General features: G+C 32.9%; 3 protein-coding genes across 6 annotated transcripts; 2 read left to right on the top strand and 1 right to left on the bottom strand.

The window, feature by feature from the left end:
• Positions 1-10318: 10318 nt before the first annotated feature.
• On the top strand, positions 10319-15520 carry LOC100780704 (protein ALTERED PHOSPHATE STARVATION RESPONSE 1). Of its 2 annotated transcripts, none has more exons than XM_014768211.3 (5): positions 10319-10589; positions 11391-12669; positions 13008-13219; positions 14006-14229; positions 14687-15520. In XM_014768211.3, exons 2-5 carry the CDS (start codon positions 11496-11498, stop codon positions 15396-15398), a joined length of 2322 nt encoding a protein of 773 aa, XP_014623697.1. In that variant the 5' UTR covers positions 10319-10589; positions 11391-11495; the 3' UTR covers positions 15399-15520. The 2 variants fall into 2 exon arrangements, with proteins under 2 accessions (XP_014623697.1, XP_003547444.1); XM_003547396.5 differs by having other exon boundaries at positions 10320-10779.
• Positions 15521-17693: 2173 nt separating this feature from the next.
• Positions 17694-19894, top strand: LOC102667426 (protein MAIN-LIKE 1-like). 3 transcript variants are annotated; one of them, XM_006597723.4, is made up of 3 exons: positions 17694-18033; positions 18147-18808; positions 18910-19894. In XM_006597723.4, the coding sequence occupies exons 2-3, from the start codon at positions 18449-18451 to the stop codon at positions 19078-19080; spliced, it is 531 nt and encodes a 176-aa protein (XP_006597786.1). In that variant the 5' UTR covers positions 17694-18033; positions 18147-18448; the 3' UTR covers positions 19081-19894. The 3 variants fall into 2 exon arrangements, with proteins under 3 accessions (XP_006597786.1, XP_040866002.1, XP_040866001.1); XM_041010067.1 differs by lacking the exon at positions 17694-18033 and having other exon boundaries at positions 18065-18808.
• Positions 19895-23971: 4077 nt separating this feature from the next.
• Positions 23972-24504, bottom strand: LOC102666778 (uncharacterized). The gene is made up of 2 exons (XM_006598320.1): positions 24120-24504; positions 23972-23985 (listed from the first exon to the last, which is right to left on the bottom strand). Exons 1-2 carry the CDS (start codon positions 24502-24504, stop codon positions 23972-23974), a joined length of 399 nt encoding a protein of 132 aa, XP_006598383.1.
• Positions 24505-27719: the final 3215 nt, after the last annotated feature.

The raw sequence follows: 27719 nt of genomic DNA, 5'->3' as shown, positions 1-27719 counted from the left end.
AATTAAAATAAACAAAAAAATAAGATAAAGGATCAAATAGGTCATTTGTCCATTAAAAAAATGTAGTTCTAAGAGATGAATGATAGAAGGTTGTTGATAGTTTAGGCATGACTTCCTCTAGTGAAATAAAGAGGAAGGTGGAGATGCACAAATTAAGATTTAATATAACATATGTTTCACTTTCACAAGTGCTCTTTACAATTAATGTTGGAGCAATTGCATGTACCATATATGCACCCTACCATGCATATGTCGGTTAATAATTTTTAATTATGTACTGCATTCTAGCATTTTCGAGCAAACATATTTCTAGATTAGTCTATTGTCTACAGTCATTCTAGCACTTTGACACAAACTTTTAGAAATTTCAAGATAAGATCCTTACATCACCTCATATTGTTAATGTGTCTCTATGTCATAGATTCTTATAAGTCTTAACATTGTCCAAGCGAGACAAGTTCTCCCCTAACCATTACTTCCTCAACCCAGAGTAAGGAAGAAAAGTTTACTTATGGTTGGTGTTTAAGCATGAGGTGAAGTCCCATATAAGGTTTTGAGTTGAAGTATGGTGTCAAGTTCTCTTATGTGATTGTTCAATGACCTATATTGGTAAAAATATCTCTGGTGTTTACTACTTCAATTGCATAGTAATTGGTATCAAAGTTGATGGTTTGATCAGGTGATTGGCTTGAACAAGTAAGATGGCAGCAATGGATATATAGACATGTGCATCCCTTGTATCAAAAGTCTTATTGGTGAGTGAGTCCATACATAGAGGTCAGGCAGTGGGTCTTGCAAACGTTGCAACGGTGCAAGGGACTAGAGCATGTTGATAGCAATGACTAAGCGGGTTGAGGCAGCCAAGATTAAACTCTGAGGGCCACCATTAAATACTCGTGGATTGGAAATGGGTTTCGCTCGAAGGGGAGACTACCATGTGGAAGAAACTCACACATAAGGGAGAGATGATTGAAGTACAATTGTGAGGTAATATCTCATATCGTGTAGGAATGTGAAGGTTAAGCACCATATAAGTGAAGGAAAGACTCATAAACCTAAGCCTTAGGTTTTGAGTTAAAATATGGTGCCAAGTTCATTTATGTGGTTACTCATGGCTCATTAGTGAAAATCTCTCTGATGTTTACCCTTTCGGTTTAACAACAGTTGGTATTAGAGCAAGGTATTAGAGCATGTTGGCAGAAATGACTAAGCGAGCCGAGGGCAACCACGATAAGCTCGAAGGGCAACCAATGGTTACTCGTGGAGTTAGAAAATGGCTTCCACAATAAGGGGAGACAACCTTGTGAAGAGACTTACACTTGATGGAGAGATTGTTGGAGTTCAAGTGTGAGGCAAAGTCCCACATTGGATAAAAATGAAAAAGTTGAGCACCATATATATAAGTGAAAGAAAGACCTATAAGCATGAGCCATAAGGTTTTGGATTGAAGTTTGGTGTCAGAATCACTTATATGGTTGCTTGATGATCCATTGGTGAAAATTTCCCAAATGTTTACCCCTTTCAATTGCACAACACTTATTATTTTCTGAAACTAGTTACAAGATACTATGTATAGATGTTTTTCTTCCTTGTGAACATTTATTTTAAGAAAACTATATGTTCTTATTTTTAACGCATTTAGAAAAATGTATCATGAAAATATGATGATACATGAGAAATATGCATGTAAAATAGTTGGTCCTTTATCTTACTTTTTATGCTCAATTTGGTTTTTCATCTTTTAAAAAGTTTATTTTGATCCTTTATCTTTTTAAATAGGTTCAAAATGGTTCTTCCGTCCATCTAAAGTTGACATTGTTATTGAGATAAAAATATCGGCGGCTAAAAACTATCATAAAATGTAAGTTTCTTCTTTTCTATTTTCTCCCTTTGCTCCATCTATTCCATCCACAAAACATCACTATTCAAAAGGAATGAGATAATCATCAAAGCAATCAAGATGTTCACCTTAGCAGTGGTGATGGTGGCTCACCGATGGTTTTAGGAGGCAGTGGTTATGGTTACACAGTGGATTTGAGCGATGATGGTGTTTTTGGGGGGTGTTTGGGTCATGGTTGGTGTGTTTGGCTTGGTGAAGGTGGCACAGTGGCTTGGAGGTTGCGGATTTGAGTTGTTTTAGGCGGATCTGGGTGACTAAACTTGATGGTGGTCATGCACACAGTGTGGTGGTTTGGATGGTGCTTGGGATCGTCGGCGTTTACGGGCTATGGTGGTTGTCAGGTGCATCGGTGATAAATGCTTTATTTGCTTACATATTTTAGAATTTATCTTACATTTTCATTACTTTTAATCACTTTTATGCTAATATAACTATTAATTAGGAGAAAGTTTAGTGTCTTTAACTTTTAAGAAATTTTATTAGCTTTTGATGTTTTATTGTAGGAAAAGAAGAAGAATTGGAGATTTTAGAAAAATAGCTTTAGAAGTTCAAATCACACATCTTTGGAAGTACATTTTGAAAGCCTAAAGCCATCATTTTCCTCTTTGCTAGCTAAGGTTAGGATTGAAAGATTTGAGGTTGGGCCTGAGAGTGTTAGAAAAGCACATTTGCTTGTTGTCCACCTGAGGCCAGACGTGAAAAAGCTAAACCTGCGCGTAGGAGTGTTGATGTGGCTTAAGTGGGACTGAAACAAAGGGTAAAAGACCCAATTAAAGAGGATTTTGATAATTTTAATTTTGGGGAGCTATCTAGGGCATTGTGAGGGGCTAGGAAACTCTCATTTGTTCTATATGGCTTCCCTACTAACTCTCATCATTTTGTGCATAATTTTCCTTCAAATTTTGCATCTTCTTCTCTTTTTGTAGTTATATAGTTAAGTTTACTCTTTGTGGAAATTGATGTAATTGAACCCAAAGCCAAGAATTTCAGATAAAGGGGACCAATATAAAAAAAAAAATCATAACTTGAAAATATTTAAAATTTTACATGTATGACATTTATAAAAAAAATTTAGTATATAATTAATATTTTCTTATGAGCAAAAAGAAATATATAAATTGTGTTGAGCATAAGAAATATTAGTCAATAAGTGCAACTAACACATAAACATCCAAGGACGGATAGCAAAATGAGAAGAAAGTAGAAAATTTTCATTTAAGTTAAATGAAAAGAAAATTTCCTTATAGACAAAGCATGTTATTCAAAGTATTTCAAAAATAGATACTTGAGTAACACATGAAAAATTCTTTAAAAAAAATACTTGATTAAATGAATAAGAAATGATAAATGCGTAAAAAAATTAACTAAGTATAGATGTATCATTAACAACAATAAAAACTATAAATCTTATAAAATATTACTAAAAGAAACAATTTTTTTATTTGTTCAAAGTTAATTTTTTATAAATTAATCATTTTATAAAAGATACTGAATTATTTTAAGTATTGTATTACTTATTTTATTTTAAGATCCAATTAAAAAAAATTAACATATAAGATAAAAAAAATATCATATGAAAAATTTTAGAAACATAGTAGGAGTCATGCAAAAAAAATGTAAAAAATTTCTAAAAAAACTTGTGACCATGCAAAAGTCAAAAAGTAAATAAGAAATTAAATATTGTTGTCAAATAGAAGAAAATAAAAAATAAAAAGAATTTTGACTTTTAGATAAAACATTTTAAAAAATATATTAGAAAGAACTTAGAAAAAGAAAAAAGAGACAATAAAATAAGTTTATATATAATACTATGAAAGTTTAAAATCTTGGGGGAGCCATGTCCCCTATAGGCCCCACTCCCTCTCCCTCCCACTCTGATTGAACCCATCCTTATAAAATCGGGAAAAGATAAAAATATATGACACTGTAATAGTAAGAAAGCACATAGTAAATTGATAACATGAACTTTGTTTTCTGTTACAGATTTAAAGTCATTCATGTACTTAAAAAAAATAAAATTATCATCAGTAGTGCTTCCTTCTGACTTTTTCGATCAATTACTGATCTATTATGTTGTTTCAATTTGCAGGAAGTGCTTACGAACTTTAACATAACTTTATGAAAAAAGAAGCTTCAAGAAATTCTATTCTTTAAGTATATTTAAATAAAATTCTAAAATTTATAAAATCAAATAAAAAATTAATGTTTTTCCACACTATTGCAGGCATCTATGTGAATGAAAACATAACCAAAACTGAGATAACATTCAAACAAATTTTTAGGTATGATTTTTCCTATTATATGAGACTAATATGAAAACCATCATGTTCACAAACCTTGCATTTATGGGAATCTCGCATGTCTTTTTCCTTCTTTGCATTTCTTGTATTGGAATTTACGTATGTAGGATTGACCATCCAACATGTCAATCAACTTGTATAAGATTATTTTAGTCTAATCAGTAATCTCAAGTTTAAATTTTAATTATACAATTATGTTAAATACTTAATGGGACAGTTTATCATCCGTAGTAATTCTATAAGATTCAAGAAAGATTATTTCCTATGAAAAAAATTATCGTCCGCATAAAACAATATATATATATATATATATATATATATATATATATATATAGTTTTATAAATATATATTGGTTTGACATTATTTATTTAACACAATTAACTATATAATTTATAAAAATGTTAGCAAAGAAGGGCTATTGAGTTCGGCTTATGGTATGGTGTATCCAAAACCCGGCCCATTATAGGTTAGCTCTTTGTCAAGGCAGTTGGTCTTCAGAAAGTTGCAAGTGTATTGCTTAGTGAAATGAAACAAATTGAGGAACCAAGGCATATTTTTGGTGAAGATACTCATATGATGTATTTTGTTGGAATTGAGGGTGTACACCTCAGAAGTTGTAAACCAATTAGGAAAAGCCAAAGTTGAGAACTTGAAAGCTTCAATTAAGTAGGTATTACAAACAAAAGATAATTAACTGATAGAAAGCTTTCGCACCAGCATATGCAAGGTAATTTGCAGATGACGTATATGGAATCATTTGTAGAAAGGATACATAGTCATTTGTCGATCATCAAAAAGAGTCATGATTAAGTGCTTCATACAAGAAACAAGAAATTTCTTGTCTAAAATGGTGGAAATTCATCCATATAAATCACCATTTCGCTACAATTTTATTAGCCCATGAAAAGAGAAATGACAGTGTAATATGTGTTGACACTATTTTTACCAAATATTTTTGGTTCATTCTCTGTTTGTGACTCAAATTATAGTATTTCTATACCACTATAATGAATAGAAAACAAGGTCTAAAAAAATAAGAAAGCAAACAAAAATTTTATATTATATGAATTTATTCAGACCTATATTTATATATTATTAATATTAAATTCGTAAAACAAGCATACCCACAATGAATGATTTAAGTGGTAAAAAAGTTTAAAAATTAACGGATAATGGCAATCGTCAAACCTGTTGAAAATACTTACAAGGAAAATCATATCAATTTTAGTACTTTAAGCAAGAAACAATCATATAAAAAGATGCGTAAAACTTCTCAGTTAAAAAAAAAAAAAACAGTAAGCATGTGGACAAATTTCTCATACTAAAATCACCACATTAATTATAACATGACAATATATAAACTTTTATAGATTTCACCTCAATATATATACAAGTCTTTTGCATAAGGCAAAAACTTCAATTATCTCGAAGTCGTAGACCAACCTATAGGTGTTTGTTAACATTTCAACATCGGTATTGAAATGTTTGGATATTGAGTAGTGTAGTGGTTGAATAAAATATACGAAAATTAAGTTTTAAAATCTAAAATATCTTTTTATACCAAAAAGTCTAAAATATCTATATATAATCAGCATTCTGTTCCGGTATGATACGTACAATGACCGTTGAATTGTGATGTAAGTGTGTAGCTAGTTACTAGTTAGGTAAGTTTCGGATGGTGAATGGATTGAAGTCCGAGATAATGAGAGAGAGAGAGAGAGAGAGAGAGAGAGAGAGAGAGAATAACTCAAAGCATATATGCAAAGTGAACTTAGCAGAAAAAGGTCGAATTCCTATTTATTGATGTAAAAGTGTCCTCTCTTACAGCTATTTGTGTTGACCAGTGATAAATTGTAGTAACATTTAAATATTCTTCCAGAGTAAGCACAATCTCTTGCCAGAGTAAGGAGCTTCATTAAATAAAATGTGAAAAAAATATAGTTACATTGCGATTTTAAAGATATGGGCATTGGTAATATATAGGATCAACTCAATGCTATACCCTAAAATTTCAAACCTCAACATGATTGACCAGTATAGAAACTAGATTGCACATTCATAGTTTACATATTTGGTAGATCAAATATCAAGACAACATGATGTAATGGACCAGGGTATAGTGTATATGGTTAAATTTCGAAAGGTAAAATTGGAAAAAGGATTTGAACTTTCGTCTCAAAGATTTATATAGGAAATGGTGGTGAAGGGCATGCTAGTCCTAGAGGAAGATTTTAAAATGGAAAGCTCTAAGAAGTAAGAACAGTATATTTTCTTCTATATTTATAAGAAATTAAGCATCCCATTGTTCTTTCTTTACTTTTCCTTTATTGCCGACTCATACTTTTCTGCTTTTATAAATTCTTCACTCGTTTTCCTTATCCTCATCTTTCAGCCTTAAAAGGCAAACAATTGGGTCACCAAAGTACCCAAATCTCCTTTGTCTCAGCTTCAAATTACAAATGAAATCAAGAATTTTCACAGGCAGAATTAGGTCAAATTTGATTAAATTTGTTTCCAAATTTAATCAAAATTTTACTAGTTGTGTTAAATTAGAGTTGTGTATTTTTTTTTCATATCCAACCCAACTGAATCATAAACAAGTTGGATTAATCAAATTTTTATATTTAAAAGTTATCCTTTTGTTTTTAAAAATTAAACTTTTAAGAGCAATAACTTATTTTTTTTTCTAAACTTGTATAAGTATATAATGATCAAATTTATTCAAAAAGAAATCAAATTATAATATTATTTGACTAAATAGAATTAATAATTTTAATGTTAATATGATATTTTTATTTTAAATAGAAATAAATTATTATATTAACATGAGAAAACATAAACAAAATTAAGATAGAGATAAAAATAACTTAAAAAAATCATAAGTAATTTAGTTTAATAATTTAATAAATTATGTGAACTAAAAATTATATGTATTTTATTTACTAATTAATTTATATATAATAATAAATTTAATTATATGATACGGATTGAGTCAAATTAAATTAAATTAAAAAATAAAACTCATTATTTAATTTATATATAATAACATCTTAATTAAGATTAAATTTTATTCCAATATTTAAAAATTCAATTCAATATAACTGAATTGAATTAAATCATACGTAAATTTAGACCATGAACTTCCTTAATTAAACAAAGAGTCTTGAAGTGAGTTACAAAGAGTATGACCCCACGAAATGTGGGGGGCCCCTAACAATCACCCATATTATCCGGTCATAAAGTGTCATAGGTTGTGACTCATGAGTTAGTTTCAGTTTCACACCTACAAGAGTGTGTGCTAGTGGGATGTCTTTATTTTGTCTTTACTTTCAGTTTGTAGTGTTCATCTAACTAGCATGTCACAGCAAATTGACCTCACGGGGTTTTATTTAGAAACTAATTTTCAATAAGGGTTCATTTTGAAATATTTTTCGTTGAGGGTCTGTTTGGTGTAAGCATTTCGCCGAGTAGCATGACGAAACACATATTTCGCCAAGAGGAACAACGAAACATACTGTATTTCGCCAAGAGGAATGGCGAAACACATTGTATTTCGTCAGTACAGATGGCGAAACACAGTTAGCTTATGCATGTCGTCCACGTGGCAGATTTCGCCAGTACGGATGGCGAAACAACATGTGCATGTCGTCTGGCAGATTTCGCCAGTACGGTCTGCGAAACAACTTCAAATTCAAAAACAGCTTCAAATACAAGGGAGAAATACATGGACAGTGGATGATCTAGTGTCGTATGTGAAAAAAATAACCATTTTATCTGGAGAGCAAGAGAGAATCACTGAACCTGTTTTTGAATTTGAAGTTGTTTCATAGACCGTACTGGCGAAATCTGCCAGACGACATGCACATGTTGTTTCGCCATCCGTACTGGCAAAATTTGCTACGTGGACGACATGCATAAGTTGACTGTGTTTCGCCATCCGTACTGGTGAAATACAGTGTTTCGTCATTCCTCTTGGCGAAATACAATGTGTTTCACTATTCCTCTTGTCAAAATATGTGTTTCATCATGCTACTCGGCGAAACGCTTACACAAAACACACCACCAACGAAAAATGTTTCAAAACAGACCTTTATTGAAAATTAATTTCTAAATAAAACCTCGTGAGATCAATTTGCCGCATGCCACATCAAGTCATTTACAATTCATTTGGCTCCAAACACATTGTAACATTTTTTTTACTTAGGTATAAAGTATTTATTATTTTTATTAAATAATTAATTCTTATCAAAAAAATCTTATTGAATACTTTTGGTAAAATCTTTTTTTTCAATCATATTTTTTCTTCATAAAATTCAAACTAAAATTTTACTTAATGGGCTAAATTCAATATCACTGAGAATAACAACTTATTAATATAAATATGTGATTTACATCATTTTGATTTTATTGATGTTTAGTAACTTTTATATGCTATTAAATTGTGTCAATCAAACCATTTTTGTATTTTAGTATTTCATTACTAACTTTTTAAAACATAAATGTATAAGTGTGAAATTTTAGCACTTTTATTTGTTGTTAAATTGTTTTGATATAACAATTTTTATGTTGCTATAAAAGACAATTTTTATATTTTAGTCAGTTTTTAATTAAAAATAAATTTACAAGTGTGAAATATTAAGATTCTATTATTATAATTTATGTATATTATCTATCTTCATAATTATCCGGTTTAACTTCATTAAAAAGTTATTGTTTAAATTAGATCGTAGGTCCCGTGCAACTGCACGGTTATTAACAAAAGCAACAAGAAGAGAAAGTGTGAAAGGAGAATGCGTTGAAAGTAAAAACTAAAAAATAAAGCTTCAATTACTATCCAACCAACATAAGAAGATCGGACAGATTTAATATATTTATTGATTAGAAATATCACCATTAATTCTTTTATTATGATTATGCAATATAAGACTTTCCAAGGAGTACGTTTAAGTGTATATTATTGCAGCAAAAAAATGCACTATATTATTTATCTATAAACTATGTGTAGTGTAATATTTTAATACTAGTTGATTGGTTAATTATTGTAGGTTAAAATATGTTTGTAATTTCTCATAAATATTTAAATTTTATGTTTTTTTCAAAATAAAATCATTTTTGTTCCTTAATAAAATAAAATAAAAAATTGTTTCTGATCTTTAACATTATTTTAGATCATGATAAAATAACAAATTTTATGTTTATTTGTGGATAAAAATTTTTTATTTGTTATTAGTACATTTAAAAAAAACTATTAACAAATAAAAATATTATCAAGAAATAAACAAAAAATTTACTAATTTATCAGAGAATAAAACAAATATCAATCATCAAAAATAAAATTATTATTCTATTAAGAACTCATTAAAAAAAATTATCAGAAAATAAACATAAAATTTTTGTTGTTTATTAGGGATCAAAAATATACTTTATTGATTATTACGCAACTAGTATTTTTGTATGTATACTGTATAGACTAAATATTTATTTTGTATTATTAAATTGATAATTAAAATATTAATAAAAAGTATTTTTAACGTAAATTATATTTAAAATTTATGATAATAGTTGTGTGAAGAAAAAAAGAGCACCGTGATGGATTAAGATTAATAATGTTCTATTAAATATGTTTTAATGATTAATATTTTTTTAATTTATAATTAATTTAATATATTTTTTAATTATAATTATTTATTAATTATAAATTAATAAATTTGTAATTTTGTTAATTTATAAAATTTATAAAATTAAAGAATTAAATGTTACAATTAAAAATAATAAGAGAAATCAAAATTATAATTTAGTCGTAATTTTTTTAATCATCAGTTGAAAAACTTTAAAGCATGATCATTTCTACAAACCTAACACCCCTAACAAAACTTACTTAATTGAACCAAATTGACCATCAGGGGTAGCTAACCTTCATAACTCTGTTGGTAACAGCATTATTGATCATATGATAGTTGGGTCCCATTAATGACACATTTTGACCAGTCCCTTTCCCCAAAATTTTCCTGGTAGTAAAAAACAAAAATTGTGATTTAGCTTCAACCAAAAAATTGTCCTTCCTTCACCTGTGGCAGTCTTGAAATTAAGTGCAACATGGAAGGCAATCACCCTAACTTGTCACACTCTCCTTGCTTTATTAGCTCTCCAACCTCAACCTGATACTAAAGCTTTTAATTTTGTCTCTTTTTTTCCTTTCTTTCTTTCTTTCTCTCTTTTCTCCTTTTAATATACCTTGTTTTCTTCCTCCTTGTGTTTTGACCGTTGCTTTTTTTTTTTTTCTCTCAACGTCTTTCTCTGTTCACACCTCTCTCTCTCTCTCACTGATTCCTTCTCCACACACACCTTATGATCAAAACACTGTCGTTTTCCTTCACCTTATTGTAAGGTGTGTTCCTCCCTTCTAACCTTCACTTTTTTCCTACTTAACCAAATCCAATGTTAACATGTGTTTGTCATTTTTTTTTTCATTGTACTGGCTCTTCTCCTCTTGTAACCAATATATACACTTTGTTTGAGTGTTAGAAGCAAGAAATTGAAAAAGGGTCTGATGGAAAGTTTTGTCTTCCTGAAAATGGGTACTATGTTTTTATGTTTATATCACGCTCTTTTATGCTTTTATTTTTAATCTGTTCTACACATTGTTTTCTGCTTTTATTTTGTACATATATAGGTTTTCTCTTTTAACATATTGCTATATGAATGTTTCTAAATTTGTATTTGTCTATTTTACATTTGTTCTTCTGTTAACTCGGCTAATTGGCAACTGCTTCAGTCTCTGCCTTTTTTTTACTTTTTTTTTCCATTTTGAAGATGGTTTACTTGGAGGCTTAAGTTGATTTTTTTTTCTTTTTTATCTCTATATTTGGAAAAATAAATAAATCCCAGATGAAAAGTTGTGTGTTTTCTTCTTGTATTCTGGTAAAGCATACTTTGGTTTTCTGGGAATCATAGAGGAAAGGGTTTTCTGTTAGTATTAAGCATGCCTGTATTTTCATCACCCTTCTTCTGGCTTGAAAATGAAGAAAAGTATCCAACTTCATTAACATTGCTAGGCTTGTTTGTTTCAAATATATATATATATATATATATATATATATATATATATATATATATTTCTCTTTTGGGTTTACTAATGTGTGATGGAATTTCAGTGTATGTTATTGATCTTTTCTATTTTTGGTGACAGATTTATGATTTCTTTATAAGTCTGGTGAGACATAGAGAAAGGTTCTCCTTTTGTTTCCATTTCAATGCAAGCTTGAGACACTCATTCATAGGGGACTAAGAAGAGATGGGATGTTCACATTCAAGGTTGGATGATGAAGAGGCAGTTCGACTTTGTAAAGACAGAAAGAAGTTCATCAAACAAGCTGTCGAACAAAGAACTCGGTTCGCCACTGGACACATAGCCTACATAGAATCTCTGAAAAGGGTTTCAGCAGCACTTCGCGATTACATTGAAGGCGATGAGCCTCGCGAGTTTTCATTAGACACGGTCATCACCCCACCTTTCACACCTGTGAAGAAGAAAACTGGCCCAGGATTCATTCCCATATCAGCAAAACCCTTTGCTACAACAGGGTCAATTGAGTTTGGAATTGGACCAAACTCTACTTTGAAAGTGAATTACCTTAGGCCTGGTGGTAACCCAGCAATTTCAGTTGAAGAAAGGCCTCAATCCCCAGAAAGGGTTCGGGTTGAGACATATTATTCTCCAATGCAGCACTATGGCATTAATGGATTTTTCAACATGCAATCCTCACCGGTGAATCCCTCAATTTTTGCTTACTCTCCCAATAATAGGCCTGTTATCCCTCCACCTTCACCTCAAGCTTCCCAATGGGATTTCTTTTGGAACCCTTTTTCATCATTGGACAGTTATGGTTACCCTTCAAGAAGTAGCATTGAGCAAACTGCAATGGATGATGAATACAGAGGACTTAGGCAGGTTAGAGAAGAAGAGGGAATACCAGACCTGGAAGAAGATGAAACTGAACATGAAGATTGTGTTGGAAAGAGAAATGTAGCAGAAGAAAGAACTACACACGATATAAATGCTTCCAAAGAAGAAGTTATTGTTGAAGATGTTGATGATGATGATGATGAGGAGGAGGAGGAGGAGGAGGAGGAAGAGGAGGAAGAAACAGACATAGAAGATGAAACTAAAACTGAGCATGAGGCCAAAGATTCACAAGCTCATGGTAGTGCAAGTTTTGAAGTAGCAAAAGCTCAAGCTGCTGGTCATATTGAATCCAGACATAGGGAAATGACAATTGGTAAACAAGAAGCTGTGGAAGAAACACCAGGTTTTACTGTTTATGTAAACCGAAGGCCAACAAGCATGGCAGAAGTGATCAATGATCTTGAAACTCAATTCACAGTTGTCTGCAATGCAGCCAATGATGTTGCAGCATTGCTAGAGGCCAAGAAATCTCAGTATTTATTGACATCTAATGAGCTTTCAGGTTTGATGGAAACAAACAATTTATATTTTCATTTTGTTGTAAGTGTACTTTCATGTTCATTCTTTCCATATTAGTCGGAATTATGAGTGAAGTATTTGTCAATGGAAAATAATCAATGAGCAGCCTCAAGTTTGATAATAAACTCCATTGTAAAAATTCTTATTTATGGAGGAGATCTCACTATGAAAATGTGCTTGTATTATATATCCGGAAATCATCTTTCATGTTTGTAATTCCTCATTTGATTCAAAATCCATTATGAGTGAATCTTGTTTCTTTCAGTCGTGTCTATCTGTAAATTTTCTGAAATATTAATTTGAGTTATATTTCATTTGCAGCATCTAAGTTGTTGAACCCAGTAGCTTTGCTCCGATCAGCTTCTTCACGCTCTTCTTCATCAAGATTTTTGATGAATTGTTCAAGCACTAGCACGGAAGGTTGTGAGGGCACTAAGGATCTCTCAGCAGAACATTGTATGTTATCCGGTAGTCACCACTCCACATTGGATAGATTAAATACATGGGAGAAGAAGCTCTATGAGGAAGTCAGGGTATGTTACTGAACTTATCTTATATCTGTGAGGAAGTCAAATTTCTCAAAAAAGATTTCAATGAAGTTCTCTCTGGTGACATTCTTAGAAACAGATAATTGCTACTTAAAGAATAATCTAAAAAAACTGGTGCTTATGCTCCATCTTATTATCAGTTCACTCGTAATGTAGAAAATCCTTCAGATTCTTATACTCTTACTCTTGAGGGATGAACAAAATCAATGATTCACTCGTGTTATGGATTTATCAATGGAAAATACACCTCTTGTTCTTTTGGTTATTACCCGAAATAGCAGATGAAAATAACTTCGCATAGTAACTGTGTATGAGTCATCATAAAAGTGGTTCAGCTTCAAATCACTATGCCTCCAACTAATGAACATAAACCTTTCTGTTAGATGTTTGACAGGATTGGGAAAAATGACAACAGATGTCAACTTCAACCATTTAAATTATATTCAGTTATTTTTCTTTTGGTACAATTTAAATTTTTTATATTTTTTATTATTGTTGAGGGCGAGCCCTGGTGCAGCGGTAAAGTTGTGCCTTGGTGACTTGTTGGTCATGGGTTCGAATCCGGAAACAGCCTCTTTGCATATGCAAGGGTAAGGCTGCGTACAACATCCCTCCCCCATACCTTCGCATAGCGAAGAGCCTCTGGGCAATGGGGTACGAAGTTTTATATTTTTTATTATTGTTACAGGTCATTATGCTTGTGATCACTTACAGTTTTATTTTAATGTTGGGAAACTTATTAGTTACTTTGGCCACTTTCTTCTGCAACAGTCTGGAGAACGTGTCCGAATTGCATATGAGAAGAAATACAAGCAACTCAGGAACCTTGATGTAAAAGGAGAGGACCCCTCTTGTGCAGATAAAATAAGAGCAACCATTAGAGAACTAGATACTCAGATAACAGTTTCAATACACTCAGTTGAAGCTATTTCAAGGAGAATCGAAACTTTAAGGGATGAAGAGTTGCATCCCCAACTTCTTGAATTGGTGCACGGGTATGTATAAAAGTCAAATACACCCATACATCTTTGTTTTCTAGATGAACTAAACCCCCTTCTGCCAAAATTTGAAGTATTTTAAGACTTCAAACATATTTCTAATATTTTCATAATTTCATTTGATCCTTTAAGAAATATAGGACTGCTAGACTGTGTTTGCTACTACTAACAAAATTTCTGATAAAGTCATTCTGAATGACTTATATAGTGAATTTCTGAAATGTTTCATTACCTGCTGCTGTACTTAGTTTTAGAATTTTCCTTTGTCACTTAATGCCATTAACTTCCTGAGCAAAACCCCAAGCGCAGCATCGAATTCTACTTTCTTGAATTTCACTTTAAAGAAAACAGCCTACCACTGCCTTATGAAATGCAGATATGTCATATATCACTCTGGTACTGCATGTAGTTACTTACATTATGCTTGTTGATTCTTCAATTATACAAATGACAGGCTGGAAAGGATGTGGAAAGTGATGGCAGAATGCCATCAGACACAGAAGAGAACCTTAGATGAGGCTAAGATTCTTCTAGCTGGCACTTCTTCTAAATCACGTGCCAGAAAACAGTCTTCCATGTCAATGACTGATCCAAACAGGCTGGCGCGTTCAGCCTCCAATCTTGAATTCGAGTTAAGGAACTGGAGAAATGCCTTTGAGTCATGGATCACTTCTCAAAGATCCTACATTCATGCACTAACTGGTTGGCTTCTTCGGTGCATGAGATCCGAGCCTGACGTATCAAAGTTACCTTGCTCTCCTCGCAGGTCCAGCGGCACTCACCCTTTGTTTGGACTGTGTGTTCAGTGGTCAAGGCGCCTAGATGCCATACAAGAAAAGGCAGTGCTTGATGGCTTAGACTTCTTTGCTGCTGGAATGGGCTCCCTCTATGCACATCAGTTAAGAGAAGATTCTAGCAGAATCTCATTTGGATCAAAGCAAAGCAATGGAAATATGGAAATGGTGGAAGTTGGTGAGGTGGAAGAGGTAATGGCTCCAGAGAAACTGGCTGAAGTTGCTATTAAAGTGCTTTGTGCTGGAATGTCTGTTGCTATTAGCTCACTGGCAGAGTTTGCTTTGGATTCTGCTGAAGGGTACAATGAAGTTGTTAAGCAATGGGACAATGGGAAGTGTCAAAATACTACTTCTAGTGAGACTAGAACATAAGATGTCTCACATTTTGTGTCTATTAGTTTAGGCTTGTTTAGAAATGGGTGTATGAGAATGTAATTATGTATTTAACTAACCAATACAAAAAGTAGAATAGCAAGGGCAATTGCACATTTGCACCCCTATTGTTAAAGTGGATTTTCTTTTTTGTTTTTCTGTCTAAATCCCTCGGTTTCTGCCTTCTCCTGCAGCCACATTCAATCCCTCACTTTCATCAATTAATTTCAACTTGCATTTTTTTAAAGGCGGGTAACTCCCTCATTCTAATCCCAATTTTGTAACTTCTCCCTCTTATATCTTGATGACAACACGTTTTGCTGTGGACTTCAATTTTTATTTTTTATTTTTTTGCACAGCACTGTGGACTTCAATTGAATTTTTTTGGCTGATGCTAGGTGCACCTAGCATTATTGATGGTGCACCCAGCACTTAAGTGGAAAATATCTAAATACCCCTACCAATTTTTTTAAAAATTTGTACACCCAGCAGTACAAATTTCTTCTGCGCCTCGACTGTTTGTCTTCTTCTTCCTTCCGCGACCTCAGTTCGTCTTCTTCTTCCTTCTACGTGTGGTTCTTGCTTCCGCGGCCTCGACTATTCCCAGTAGTGTGGTGGTGGTGCTCTTCACCTGGGCTTTGCACATTCTTCTTCTGGTTGTGCTGCTCCATCGACGTCGAGGTAAGTGTGTTGTCCCTTTTGTGTTCGTGCTTCCATTTCTGGTTTTGTAGTGTACTTCATAGGATATTATTGATCCGCATAGGGATTTAGGTCATCCGTAGTTGCTATAGGTTAGGATTAAGATGATCTGCAATAGGAAATAGTTGATCTGTAAGGAGTTTTGCCCGGCAAGTAGGTTGCGGATCAAGTTGATCCGCATGAAGCTTACGGATCAACTTGATCCGTAACCTTGTTGCGGATCAACTTGATCCGTAAGACCCTATTTTAATTATTAAAAAAAAAATCAGGTTAATTGAAGATGAAATATGATTTTGATTAGCGTTTAGGGTTAGTTTAAGGGTTTTAGGCTGAAGTAGAATGCGAATGAATAATGAACTAAGTTTCATATTATGATGTAATTTTGTGATGTTGATTTGCTTTGAATTTTGATTTTGGTACATTTGACTATTGACATTGTTTGGTTTGTATTGTACTGTTTGGATTGTTTGATGATGAACATGTTCATATTGGTTTGAAAGTTGTTTAGTTTGTATTAGTTTTGACTTAAGTGGACTAAGATACTAATATTAGATAAGATTAAAAATAATGATAAGTTAAAATTTTAGCAGTTTGGCTCTAGCTTTGAACCTGGTGCCCATTTGTTTCAGCAGTATTCTACAGCCACAGCCACTTCTATATCTAGGCAAGGCTATATTTGGCTTTGGCATGTTGGTGAATCCTTTCAACTTAGAGAATTAAAAGCTACAAAACACAACATATCTAAATTGTTTTTACCATCCCATTGACAAAAAACCGAAAGAAAAGTCCAACAATCCTCATAGGAAATATACACAAAGTTACTCCTCCTAAAAAAAATAAGATACACACATTAATGTTTTAAGAGTTTAATTTGTATGTATTGTCAATCAATTAGAAATCATGGTATGTATGACAATCAATTAGAAATCATTATCCTATCTGCCTTTCGATTTAGATACATGTTGACTGGGCACCTCAATTTGTGTGTTGACAATGCTTATGATGTAGCACACTACAAGATTTGAATGCCATAACAAATGCCATAACAAATGTCATATACAGTGACCTTACAATAAGACGTAAAAGTCAAGATTGATGGTTGCCTGCATGAGACAAAATCTGTTCAGTTATGAGTGAGCTAATGGAGCAGATAATTTTTACTAGACTTGGACCAATAGAAAGCACATAACAATTAAACTTGAATATGCCAAGTCAGCTAATATTGTAATAGACCAAGAGAGATATATACATAGCAATTTTTGGCAAAACCAAATAAGTAAAAGATTGTTGAAAATAGTAGACACAAATAAGCCAATATTTGTCTTCTTCACCCTCAAACCAATCACACTTAAACATCAATAAGTTGAAGTGACCATAATAGTCTAACTCAATTATATCATTGATTGCTCCATTGTGAGTCAATGAAATCCCTAGAGTCAATGAAATGCTTAGAATTTGCATGAGTTTAAGTCAATGAAATCAGTGTTACACCAATGAAATCCTTAAACATCCTTACAACTTGCATGACTTTGAGTCAATGAAATCAGTGATGGAATTTGTGGTACACATTTGCAGATCATGGTTAGGACTAGAGGCTTAGGTCGTGCCTTAGGTAGGGTTATTGGCAGAGGTCTGGGGAGAGAGGATCGTGATGATTCAGATGATGCTCCCCAGCAGCGAAGGCCTGCAGCATCGGCACGTACGGGAAGCTGCCCCTGTTGTCGAGGATGAGCCTGTGATAGCTGGGGACGAGCTAGTGGTAGCTGCAGACGAGCCTACGGCAGCTGCAGATGAGCATGTGGTAAATGTGGACGTACATGGACCTAGTGCAGAGGCTGCTGTAGATGAGCCTGAGGGATTTCCAGGTGGACCGAGCGACCCATCAGTGATTACCGAGTATGCTGAGCATGTTGCAGCCAGCGTATGGACGAAAGAGGTATTTATAATTTTCAATTTATGTTATTTTTTAAGTATGTTTTACTATTGAAATTTGTGTTCCTTTAAAATATTATGTTAATAAATTGTCTGTTCCTTTATACTTCAATTCAGGAACGTCCTGAATTGAAGTTATCCTCCCATGGGAGGAAGGTGTAGAAATTAGGTACGCTTGTTCCTGCCATTGAGGGGCTAGTTGCTGGGACAGGACTAAGTCCTTTGATCGCCTGTTCAGTAGACACTGGCAATCGGGGACTTATATATCCTCGTTTGTGGAGAGGTGGCACAAGGAGGCTAGTAGTTTCCATCTTCCCATAGGGGAGGTTACCATCACCCTGGACGACGTGGCATCTCTTCTTCATCTTCCCATCGTTGGCGACTTCCATACCTTCCAGCCTCTGCACATCGACGAGGCGATGTTGATGTTGGTTGACTTACTACTGGTCTCAGGAGAGGTAGACAGGGCCGAGACAGCACATTGTCATGGACCATATATACGCCTATCATGGCTACGAGATATATATCAGCGCAGATGTCAGGCCGGACATTGGACAGCTATAGCTCGTGCCTATCTTTTTCATCTTCTAGGTTGCACTCTTTTTGCTAACAAGAGTGCCACCCATGTTCATGTTGTCTTCTTAGACGCTCTGTGTGACCTCGGTCAGACTGGGAGGTATGCATGGGGAGTTGCTGCCCTGGTGCATATGTACGATCATTTGAATGATGCTTGTATCAGCACCAGCCGACAGCTTGTTGGTTACATCACCCTCTTACAGGTAATTAATATGTTTTTGATAAGTTAATTACAACAATATTTCAAATAGGGTAATTTAGACGTTCATTTGAAATTTGTATGATTTTCATGTAATCTTTGTAGTGTTGGATATATAAGCATTTTTCGTCAGTTGCGGAGTGCATCGCTGATCCGGACTACGACGAGGTGTCACCACGTGTATGTTGGTGGATTGCGATGAAGGTGACTATGAAGACCATATCCACAGCGACGTATAGGGAGCGTCTAGATCAAATCAGGATTCTAGATGTCTGATGGATGCCTTATGGGGAGCATCGACCTGTGCAGGAGTTTCATTTGATTTCATGCTTTTCCGATCAACTCCGCTAAGGGCCCGTTGCTGTCAAACACCGACCAGAGAGGGTCATGCGCTAGTTTAGATACGTCTAGAGTATTCTTGCACCGTCTATCGATTCATGGGAGTCATTTGATGAAATAGACGACAGGTGGATGCACTACTCAGACCTTATTGCGCCAACAGGTGAGATGTGTGTTGTGTCAGGTCAGTGTGCGCCCGATTACATGGACTGGTTTTTCGTCATTTCTCATCCATTTATGACTGCGACACAACCATTAGATCCGTCGCGAGATGCACCTGCGATGAAGCCCAGACATATCCCTCAGGTCCCGGAGCCACATATCCCTCGAGTCCTAGAGGCAACAGCAGCATCAACACATGCCTATTCTGATGAGGACGAGCCCAGACATGCGGTGGTAAGTTTGACTATTTGCGAGATATGTATTAAATGTCATTTACGTCAATTATTTTAATACTAATTTGTGTAATTTGTTTGTTTTCTATTTAACATGAGGCTTGCCATGCGATCGCTGAAAGGTTGGAGCGTCATCTCAACCTAGGGATAGTCACGCTAGGCACAGAGACACATGAGGTCATCAAACAATGCCTCAGGATTGTCAGGGGTGTCACAAAAGACCACATAATGTATGTGAGGTCTCGACGTAGGCGGCGCACTGATCAGCCATAGTTTCTTTACACATTTGATATTATCATATTTGGACGATGTATATACTTTTCTTGTATTTGAAAACATTTTTGTTTTTGAGTGAACATTTTGTATATTTTAAGTTATTTTTGTTTATAATATTAGTGTTAACGTTTAAATGTTATTTTTAAATTACTTGATTCCAAATTCATTCGTTCGTCGAAATAGTATGAATGTCATTTAAAATTGAAGCAAACAACTAAAAATTAATTTGAAATAATACGATATGGATGTAATTAATTTAGAAATTTTTTATTCTTATTCTCTTACTAAAAACTATTTTGAAGCAAACTACCTAATTTCTATGTCATCAATATTATTTTTCATTTGATGTTATTATAAAAACAAAGAGACTAAATTAAACACATTTTAGCCCGCACATAATTCAAATATTTTTAACCATTTTTCTTCTCTCCTCAATGAAATAACTATGTTTCAACCCGAAAATGCTTGTGTATCAAGTTGACGCTCATATAGAATTCGGGGGAAAAATTCTCCATACCTTAAATTGCGGGTTATAATTAAATTTTTAGTTCCATAATTTTTATATTTTTTAATTTTACATTATCTGAGTCTAAAAGTATCAAATGAGATGACATGGTATTTAGTTCAACAAGTTTTAGCACATATGCTACTAGAGGAAAGGTTTTCATACTCACTTTTTTTCTCTCAAAGGAAGGAAAGTGGAAAATATGAGATATTTATAGTTAAGGGTGGAAGGTTTTGGAGGGTTTCTATAGACTATAGTCAAAAAGTGAATTTATACTTTTGATTGGGTTTTATCGAATTTGGATGAAGTTATGAAAAATTCATTACATTTTTTAGAATTTTAATTTATTTATATACTTTTTAAATATTTATTTTTTATTTATAATTTAATTCAATTTTTATATTTTATCTGTCAAAGAAATTTTATAATTCAGTCACGATCATCTATCATTATCAAAATATCATTCAATATTAAAGCTTACATATTTTTATAAATATACTAGCATTTAATTTGATTTCTTTTATACTTTTACTTTTATTTTCTTATGTTGTTAAAAAAAACAAATATTTTAACTTTACTATCATAAATCCATTAAATATTGATGTCACATTTAACTAAAGATTCATTTGATATAATTTTATAAAGGTAAACAAATAACAAAAAACACAACCATTAGGATAATATTTTTTTAATCACATGCTATATTTTAATTAGATAAACAAAAGAGACATAAAATAAAATTAATAATTTGAATCTATTTACAGAAATAAAATAATATCAAAATTAAGAATTAACTAACTTTTTAGTGTTTAAAATTTTTCAAATGGATTTTAGTTCGTAAATAATTTTTTGATTGGTCATGATCTTCAAATATCCATTCTATGTCATCACACCATACAATAATACGATCATATAACTTTTTTTTTTTAGTCCTTTTTAGTTGTTCCAGATCATCACACAACCAGAGAAGGCCTACGGTCGGCCTTGAACAAGATTCTTGAACTACCAATAAAGTGTATATATGTAGAGGGTAGACATGCATTAACATGTCTTTATTTATGGGTTATAATAAGATTTAGGGTCTTGTTAATCATTATTTTTTACTAATTAAGAAACTAAAATAAATTTTTTTATCAAAAATCATACAAGTATATATTTAAAATTATGATAAATTGCATTTTTTATAATTAAATTTTTAGTTCCATAATTTTTATATTTTTTAATTTTTCATTAGTATTTTTAGTTTTATTTTTTTTTCATTTTTGGTCTTTCCTTTATTTTTATTATTTAAAATTAGTTCTCATTTTTCCTTTTTTTTATTTTTTCATTTATTTTATATTTAAAATTAATTTTAAACACCGACAAAAACTAAAAGTTGTAGAAAAAAATTGAAAGATTAAATATTTACATTTAAAAAAGTTAAAGGAATAAAAATTTAATTGACCTTTAAATTATTATAAACAAGAAAAAGAGTTAGATTCCTTTTACAGTGCTCACACCACCAAAAACCAACGCCTTGTCAATTTAAAAAATCTGCAAGATTTTGTCCCTACCTAGCCTTTTACAATCCTTATACTTTCATCCTAGCCTTTTACAATCCTTATACTTTCATACAAGTAGTATGATCACAGTTTTTTTTATTTATTATTTAGTCTCTTTGTTTTCTATTTTTTTATTTAATCTCTCTATTTTTTATGTAGTTCATAGAAGGGGAGTTATTTTTTTTATTTTACATTTACTCTCTTTGTTTTTTATCTTTCTATACTTTTTTATTTACCAACAAATTTATTTTTTGGTCCCACTGTTATCATTTTAATTTAACGAATTTGTTGATTTAGGCAAACTTTGAACATAAAATAATCATCATACGGTAATGGATACGAATTCAAACATTACATTAACTTCAACATAGTGGAAAGAAATAAAATTTGCATCAAATACTACAACTAAGTCATGTTAATTTTGCGACAAGGACAAGTCGTCTTCCATTTCCATTACATGTTTACTAAAAACAGCTAAAATTTCTATTGATCCAAATTTTTTCCAGTAATTAGACTGCACTAACACCTTCAGCACGTCATCGTTGGTTTTCAGCTCAATTATTTCAAATTTGATAATTTTATCTAAATACTCATAGTGACTTGGTTGCCGAAAAAACAATCGTCTTACCGTTTGTGTTTCATGAATACCATAAGGGGAAATCCCATGAGGCGCAACTTGCTTGATCAAATCCTTTAGTTCATCCATGGTACATCCGAAAGAAATATCAAACTTTTTGGGATTTTTTCTGTGAATGAGTAACCAACAAACTCATTTTGGGGTGGCATGTTCGACCTCCCATTATAATATAGCAGGGCATCATGAGTATGGGTCATAATGGGTTCGAGTAAGTTTAATATATCATCTGGTGTTTTACCAATGGTGCATAATAACTCAATCGGACCAACACTTGAAAATTGATGATTACATATTAACATTGTGTTAACATCATCATCATTTTTCAGTTGCATACATTGAAAGCGAAGATGGTTACCTGTATCTGTGAATGGTTGCCGGTAGTAAATTTCATCCAAATATTGTTTGTCGGTTAGCTGAAGGGTATTGTATATTCTAGTTTTTAATGTTTGAAAATCACAACCGTTAGGTACTTGAATGGGTACTGGAGTGGAAGTTTGAAAATAAACATCATTGTCGTTGTGAACAATGGATCCATTTGGAAAAATAAAACCTAATGTCGAGTTCACAATTGTCTAACTGTTTGTTTCTCCCAAGAATGTCATACTTTGTTCTAAGAGTTGGGTTAGGATAGAATGTGTGATTTTTACAGTGTTCGGCTGTGTCATATATATGCATGAGTTTAAGTATCATTGCTTCAATTTTTTAAAATAAATACATACGCGTGCACATGGTTTATGTCTGTGTTGTCAACTACACCAATGACGTGACATGCTTTATCTTGCATCAGATCTGAATGTGTAGTCAAGTCTTGCAATGTCCTGTCACGCTTTATGTTAACACGCATGCATTTCACAATGTATTGTTAACTCAGACAACGATTTATCATACAAGCATACTTTATTTTAGTTGCACCAATTAATTTTTTTCTTAACGCAAGAATTAAGTAATAAATTTTTTGTTAACGGAACAAATATACAAAGACAGATAACTCTAATGTGAGATTCAAATTCAAAACGATCAGTCATTAAAAGGTATATGTTCAATCATCATTTATGTCAACATAGTCTCTTTTGAACATCATGAAGCTTTTGTAATGTTGCATTCTACTAATATATGGAGTTAGTCACTGCTTCACCTGAGGATGACAATTTCTAGACTATAACAATGCTACAGACGGTAAAGGACAACGGTCTTTTAAATAAACTTATCGTACATTCAAAAAAAAATATTAACTCAATCGTACACAACTTATTGTAGCGTAAATATTAAAAAAAACACTTTATATCTAGAATGTACCTGAACAAAATGATTGTCATAGACGTGACCGATACAAATTATGCAATGCACTAAAGAATCTGCCGGTGGTTGACTTCTAAGAGGAAAGAACGTCATGCTTTGTTGTTGAGATAAGGATACAAAGATTACATTATACCTTGATGCAATGAGATATCCCATGTCGGTTATATTCATCCACTTATCCAAAGTCACCTGAATGAAACAAATATAAACATCAAAGTTAATTTTAAAGTTAAGTCTTAAAAATCAAAAACATAAATTAAATATCTTGGTTAACCCATCAACAAGTAGTGACATCCTTAATTCCTCAAATTTGTTCGTGTCACCAAAGAGCTTGATATAGTCTTCTGAGAATTTGTCAAGTTCTTTAAGCAGATGGTTGCGGACCACCGACCAAGAGTCTTCACCCATACCTAATAAACCGGCAACCGACCGATATCCATAGTTTTCATCAGCTTTGACATCAACAATGTTATGAATGAAGTCGTGGATAAATGGTTGAAATTGATCCAACATAGGCATAATCCTTCTTGGATTGGGCTGCTCAGAAGATGATGCATTATGCCTCACTGACGAATTGCTATTTTGCATAGAATGAAAAGCATCTACATACTCCCAATAAGATGGATCGCACTTTGTTGACCTTGAGTTTCTGTTCATCGGTTTCTTTGGTGCACCTTTTGTGTTAACCTTTGCTGGAGGAGGACACATCGAATTATGATAAGGGTATGCAATTTCCCAAAGTTTAGTCTTCAGAGTAAACTTACCACAAACATCAAGTTCTTCAAATCTTTTGGATATTGTTTCCATTTCTTCCTTGATGCTCACTTTGGGCTCAAATAACCCTTGGTCTGAAAAACTGAGTCTCCTCCAAAACATATAGATTGAATTCAGTGGGATCCAACCAACAACATATTTGGATAACTCACAGGCACAAGGAAGACCGTGCGTGCTTCTCATGACACAACCACAAGTGGAAGGATTCTTGCCAGCATAGTGAACACGCTCAAATTCAGCAGCAATCTGATTTAAAGCATACCTTGAAATCAATCCAAGAAACCTCTTGTATAAGGTTTTTTTGAAGACATGTCCAACGACATGTGTACTTGTTTCAAATTATGCTTTAATTTTTGTGTGCTGTAGCGTCATCATGTTGTTCATGAGATCCCAGACACTGCATAAGTCTCCAAGGCTATTATGTAACACTCTTTTTAAAGCCCAGTGAGCAGATTCAATCCTACATTTCAAATACACAAATAACAATAAAAATATACAACAATAGAATTCCCTCAATTCATCAATGTTAATAGAAATAATTGAACAATTTCATACTTGTTTGTTGTTGTGTTTCCTAAGTGCATCACTTTATTTGTCCAGGCGGAAACAAATTTTTTCTTGTGTGGGATTATCCATGTTTCCTTGACATAGTTAACAAACATTGGCCAAGGTGAACAAACCATTTCAAACTTCTTCAGGCACTCATCAAACTACTACTCCGAAGGACAATCAACAAGAGTTCCCCAGGCATCCATGACATACTCCCAAGCAATTCTTTGACCAATTAATGATTTACATTTGGCCTTCATATTATTGTTTATGTGAAAGTTGCACAACAAATTTGTACACTCAGGAAATACAGTTTTCACTGCATTCATCAATGCTAGGTCTCTGTCAGTCACAATAACTCCAAGGAGGACATCACGTCTTAAAAATATACCTCGGAACCGTTCTAAAGCCCAAACCACATTATTAAGACATTCACCCTCCAGATATGCAAAATCAGCAGAGAATGTCATCCCAGTTGGTGTCATCCCAACAAAATCGAGCAGTGAGAGTCTGTACATGTTTGTTATGTAGGTACGGTCTATCAAAAACACCAAATTACATGCATTGACTAACTTCACTGCATCAAGGTGACACCAAAAGATATCACGAACCATGTCTTCATCCTTTAATTTGTGCCAATGAATATACTGATCATGCTCAAGAAGCTTCCTTAGATGTTGCATTTCAGTATCATTTCCTCTTATGGAAGAACGGTACGCACTTCTTGCATTGTATATTTGTTTGATGGTCGTACAACTATTGGCATTGTGCTCCTTCAAAGTTAGCAAAATGTTTCTTGGTTTGACCATTGACTTTGTCATATGAGCAATAAGTGTCTTTTCAGCTTTAGTCAATCGCTTAGCATATGGATGTCCAACTAATGACTTGGCTAATTCATGATTATAAATCTCAAACATCAACTTCACCATCCAGCCTTGTCCTCCAACCACTGGTTTGCCACGAAGCTTGAAGGGACACCCACATTTTCTACTCTCAGTATCTCTTCTAACAAATTCTTTCTTCCTACACCTATACAGCCACTCTTTTCATAACCAATTAACATAAACGAAGTTCTTCCTCTACTACCAATGTTTGTGTCAGACCTTATAATCACCGCCACAAATCTGTTTTCATGAGGAACGGATCGAGCCCACCGCAATACATCATCTCGGTTGTCAAACACCTACAAAGCAATCCAGAAAATTTCAGTTTTTTACAACACATTCATTTTATTAAATCACTCACTATCATGAACATTATTACCTGAGAAGTATTGAACGCATCCGAGCAATCAACATGTGGTTCATTCACACCACATTCTTCTTCATTTTGATAATCCATATTAACTTCTTCAGACATTATACTGTCATACATCCATTGATATTCGTTCATCTTAACAATAAATCATAAATTTCAACACAACATACAACACCTAACCGAACTATACATAACATACAAAATCATACATAATAACTCATGATTAGTAACTGCACTATTATACACCTAATCTTTTACTGTCAGTCACAATAACTCATCATTAGTAAAATGCAAAAACCCTATATTATTCTACACGTGTAAACAATTAAAATGCAAAATGACAATACAAACAAAGTAATAATTAAAAAATAAATAAACTTAAATAAAGGTTAAAATTTCAAAATCCGTATAGTCTTACAGATCAACTTGATCCGTAAGGTTTCTATGAATAAAGTTGATCCGTAAAAGGCTTACGGATTAAGTTGATCCATAGAAGTAAAATCAACATACGGATCAACTTGATCCATATCAACCTTACATATCAACTTGATCTGTACGACTTACGGACCACCCTCACGCATACCCAACACAAATGCATACCTCGTATGCCGACGACAACGAACCAACCACCGCAACAATGAACACCGGCACCTTCACCTTCATTGAATCTAACCAATCGCAAGGAAACGAAGAAAATACGACGAAGCATTGTGCACCGAAAAGAAAAGACGAAGAAGAAGAACTACGCAAAAATGGTTGGTGCTATTTTTAAAAAATAAAACAACTTTTAAAAGGAGAAAGAAGGCACAGGGGCAATTTTGACATTTTAAAAAATGCTGGGTGTACCTAGCATCAGCCAATTTTTTGTTTGAGTACCTGGCTAAAGTGTTTGGATGATAATGATAAAATAAAGTGATTGTGATTGATGGTTAAATATTTTTATAATAGCAAATTAAGAGTAAATTTCAAGATAAAATTTTCTATCCAACCTAAAAGTTATTTAAAGTTACTTCAACTCAAAATTAATTATAGATTTAAAATTAATTTTGAACTCTTTTTTAATATAAAATCAAACATTGTAAAAATTTATCTAAAATCATATGTTTACTCAATCAATTTTTCAAAGTAAAATCAAACACAGTAAGTAATTAAAGACACATTTTCCGTCGTGATTTTATGAAAACAAATTGCTAGCAAGTTTAAATCTTAAATAGCTCACCAACTTATGCAACCAACAACCTTGATTAAATAATAATTCTAACTAAATTCAACCATTTCCCAGTTACAGAATAGCAATACTTTTATCAAATGGGAGATTTTAAAATAAGATGAAACTCCTACAA

This window comes from Glycine max, chromosome 15 (genome assembly GCF_000004515.6).
Source record: "Glycine max cultivar Williams 82 chromosome 15, Glycine_max_v4.0, whole genome shotgun sequence".
Lineage (NCBI taxonomy): Eukaryota > Viridiplantae > Streptophyta > Magnoliopsida > Fabales > Fabaceae > Glycine > Glycine max.
Note: the sequence above shows the minus strand (reverse complement) of the source record. Positions and strands in the feature narration are given on the sequence as shown.

Coding starts and splice junctions, on each gene's coding strand:
- LOC102666778 (XM_006598320.1), bottom strand. CDS start 24,504: ATGTGTCCTCCTCCAGCAAAGGTTAACACAAAAGGTGCACCAAAGAAA.
- LOC102667426 (XM_006597723.4), top strand. CDS start 18,449: ATGTTGATGTTGGTTGACTTACTACTGGTCTCAGGAGAGGTAGACAGG. Junction 18,809..18,909: donor GTTACATCACCCTCTTACAG/GTAATTAATATG, acceptor TAATCTTTGTAG/TGTTGGATATATAAGCATTT.
- LOC100780704 (XM_014768211.3), top strand. CDS start 11,496: ATGGGATGTTCACATTCAAGGTTGGATGATGAAGAGGCAGTTCGACTT. Junction 12,670..13,007: donor GACATCTAATGAGCTTTCAG/GTTTGATGGAAA, acceptor TTTCATTTGCAG/CATCTAAGTTGTTGAACCCA. Junction 13,220..14,005: donor AGCTCTATGAGGAAGTCAGG/GTATGTTACTGA, acceptor CTTCTGCAACAG/TCTGGAGAACGTGTCCGAAT.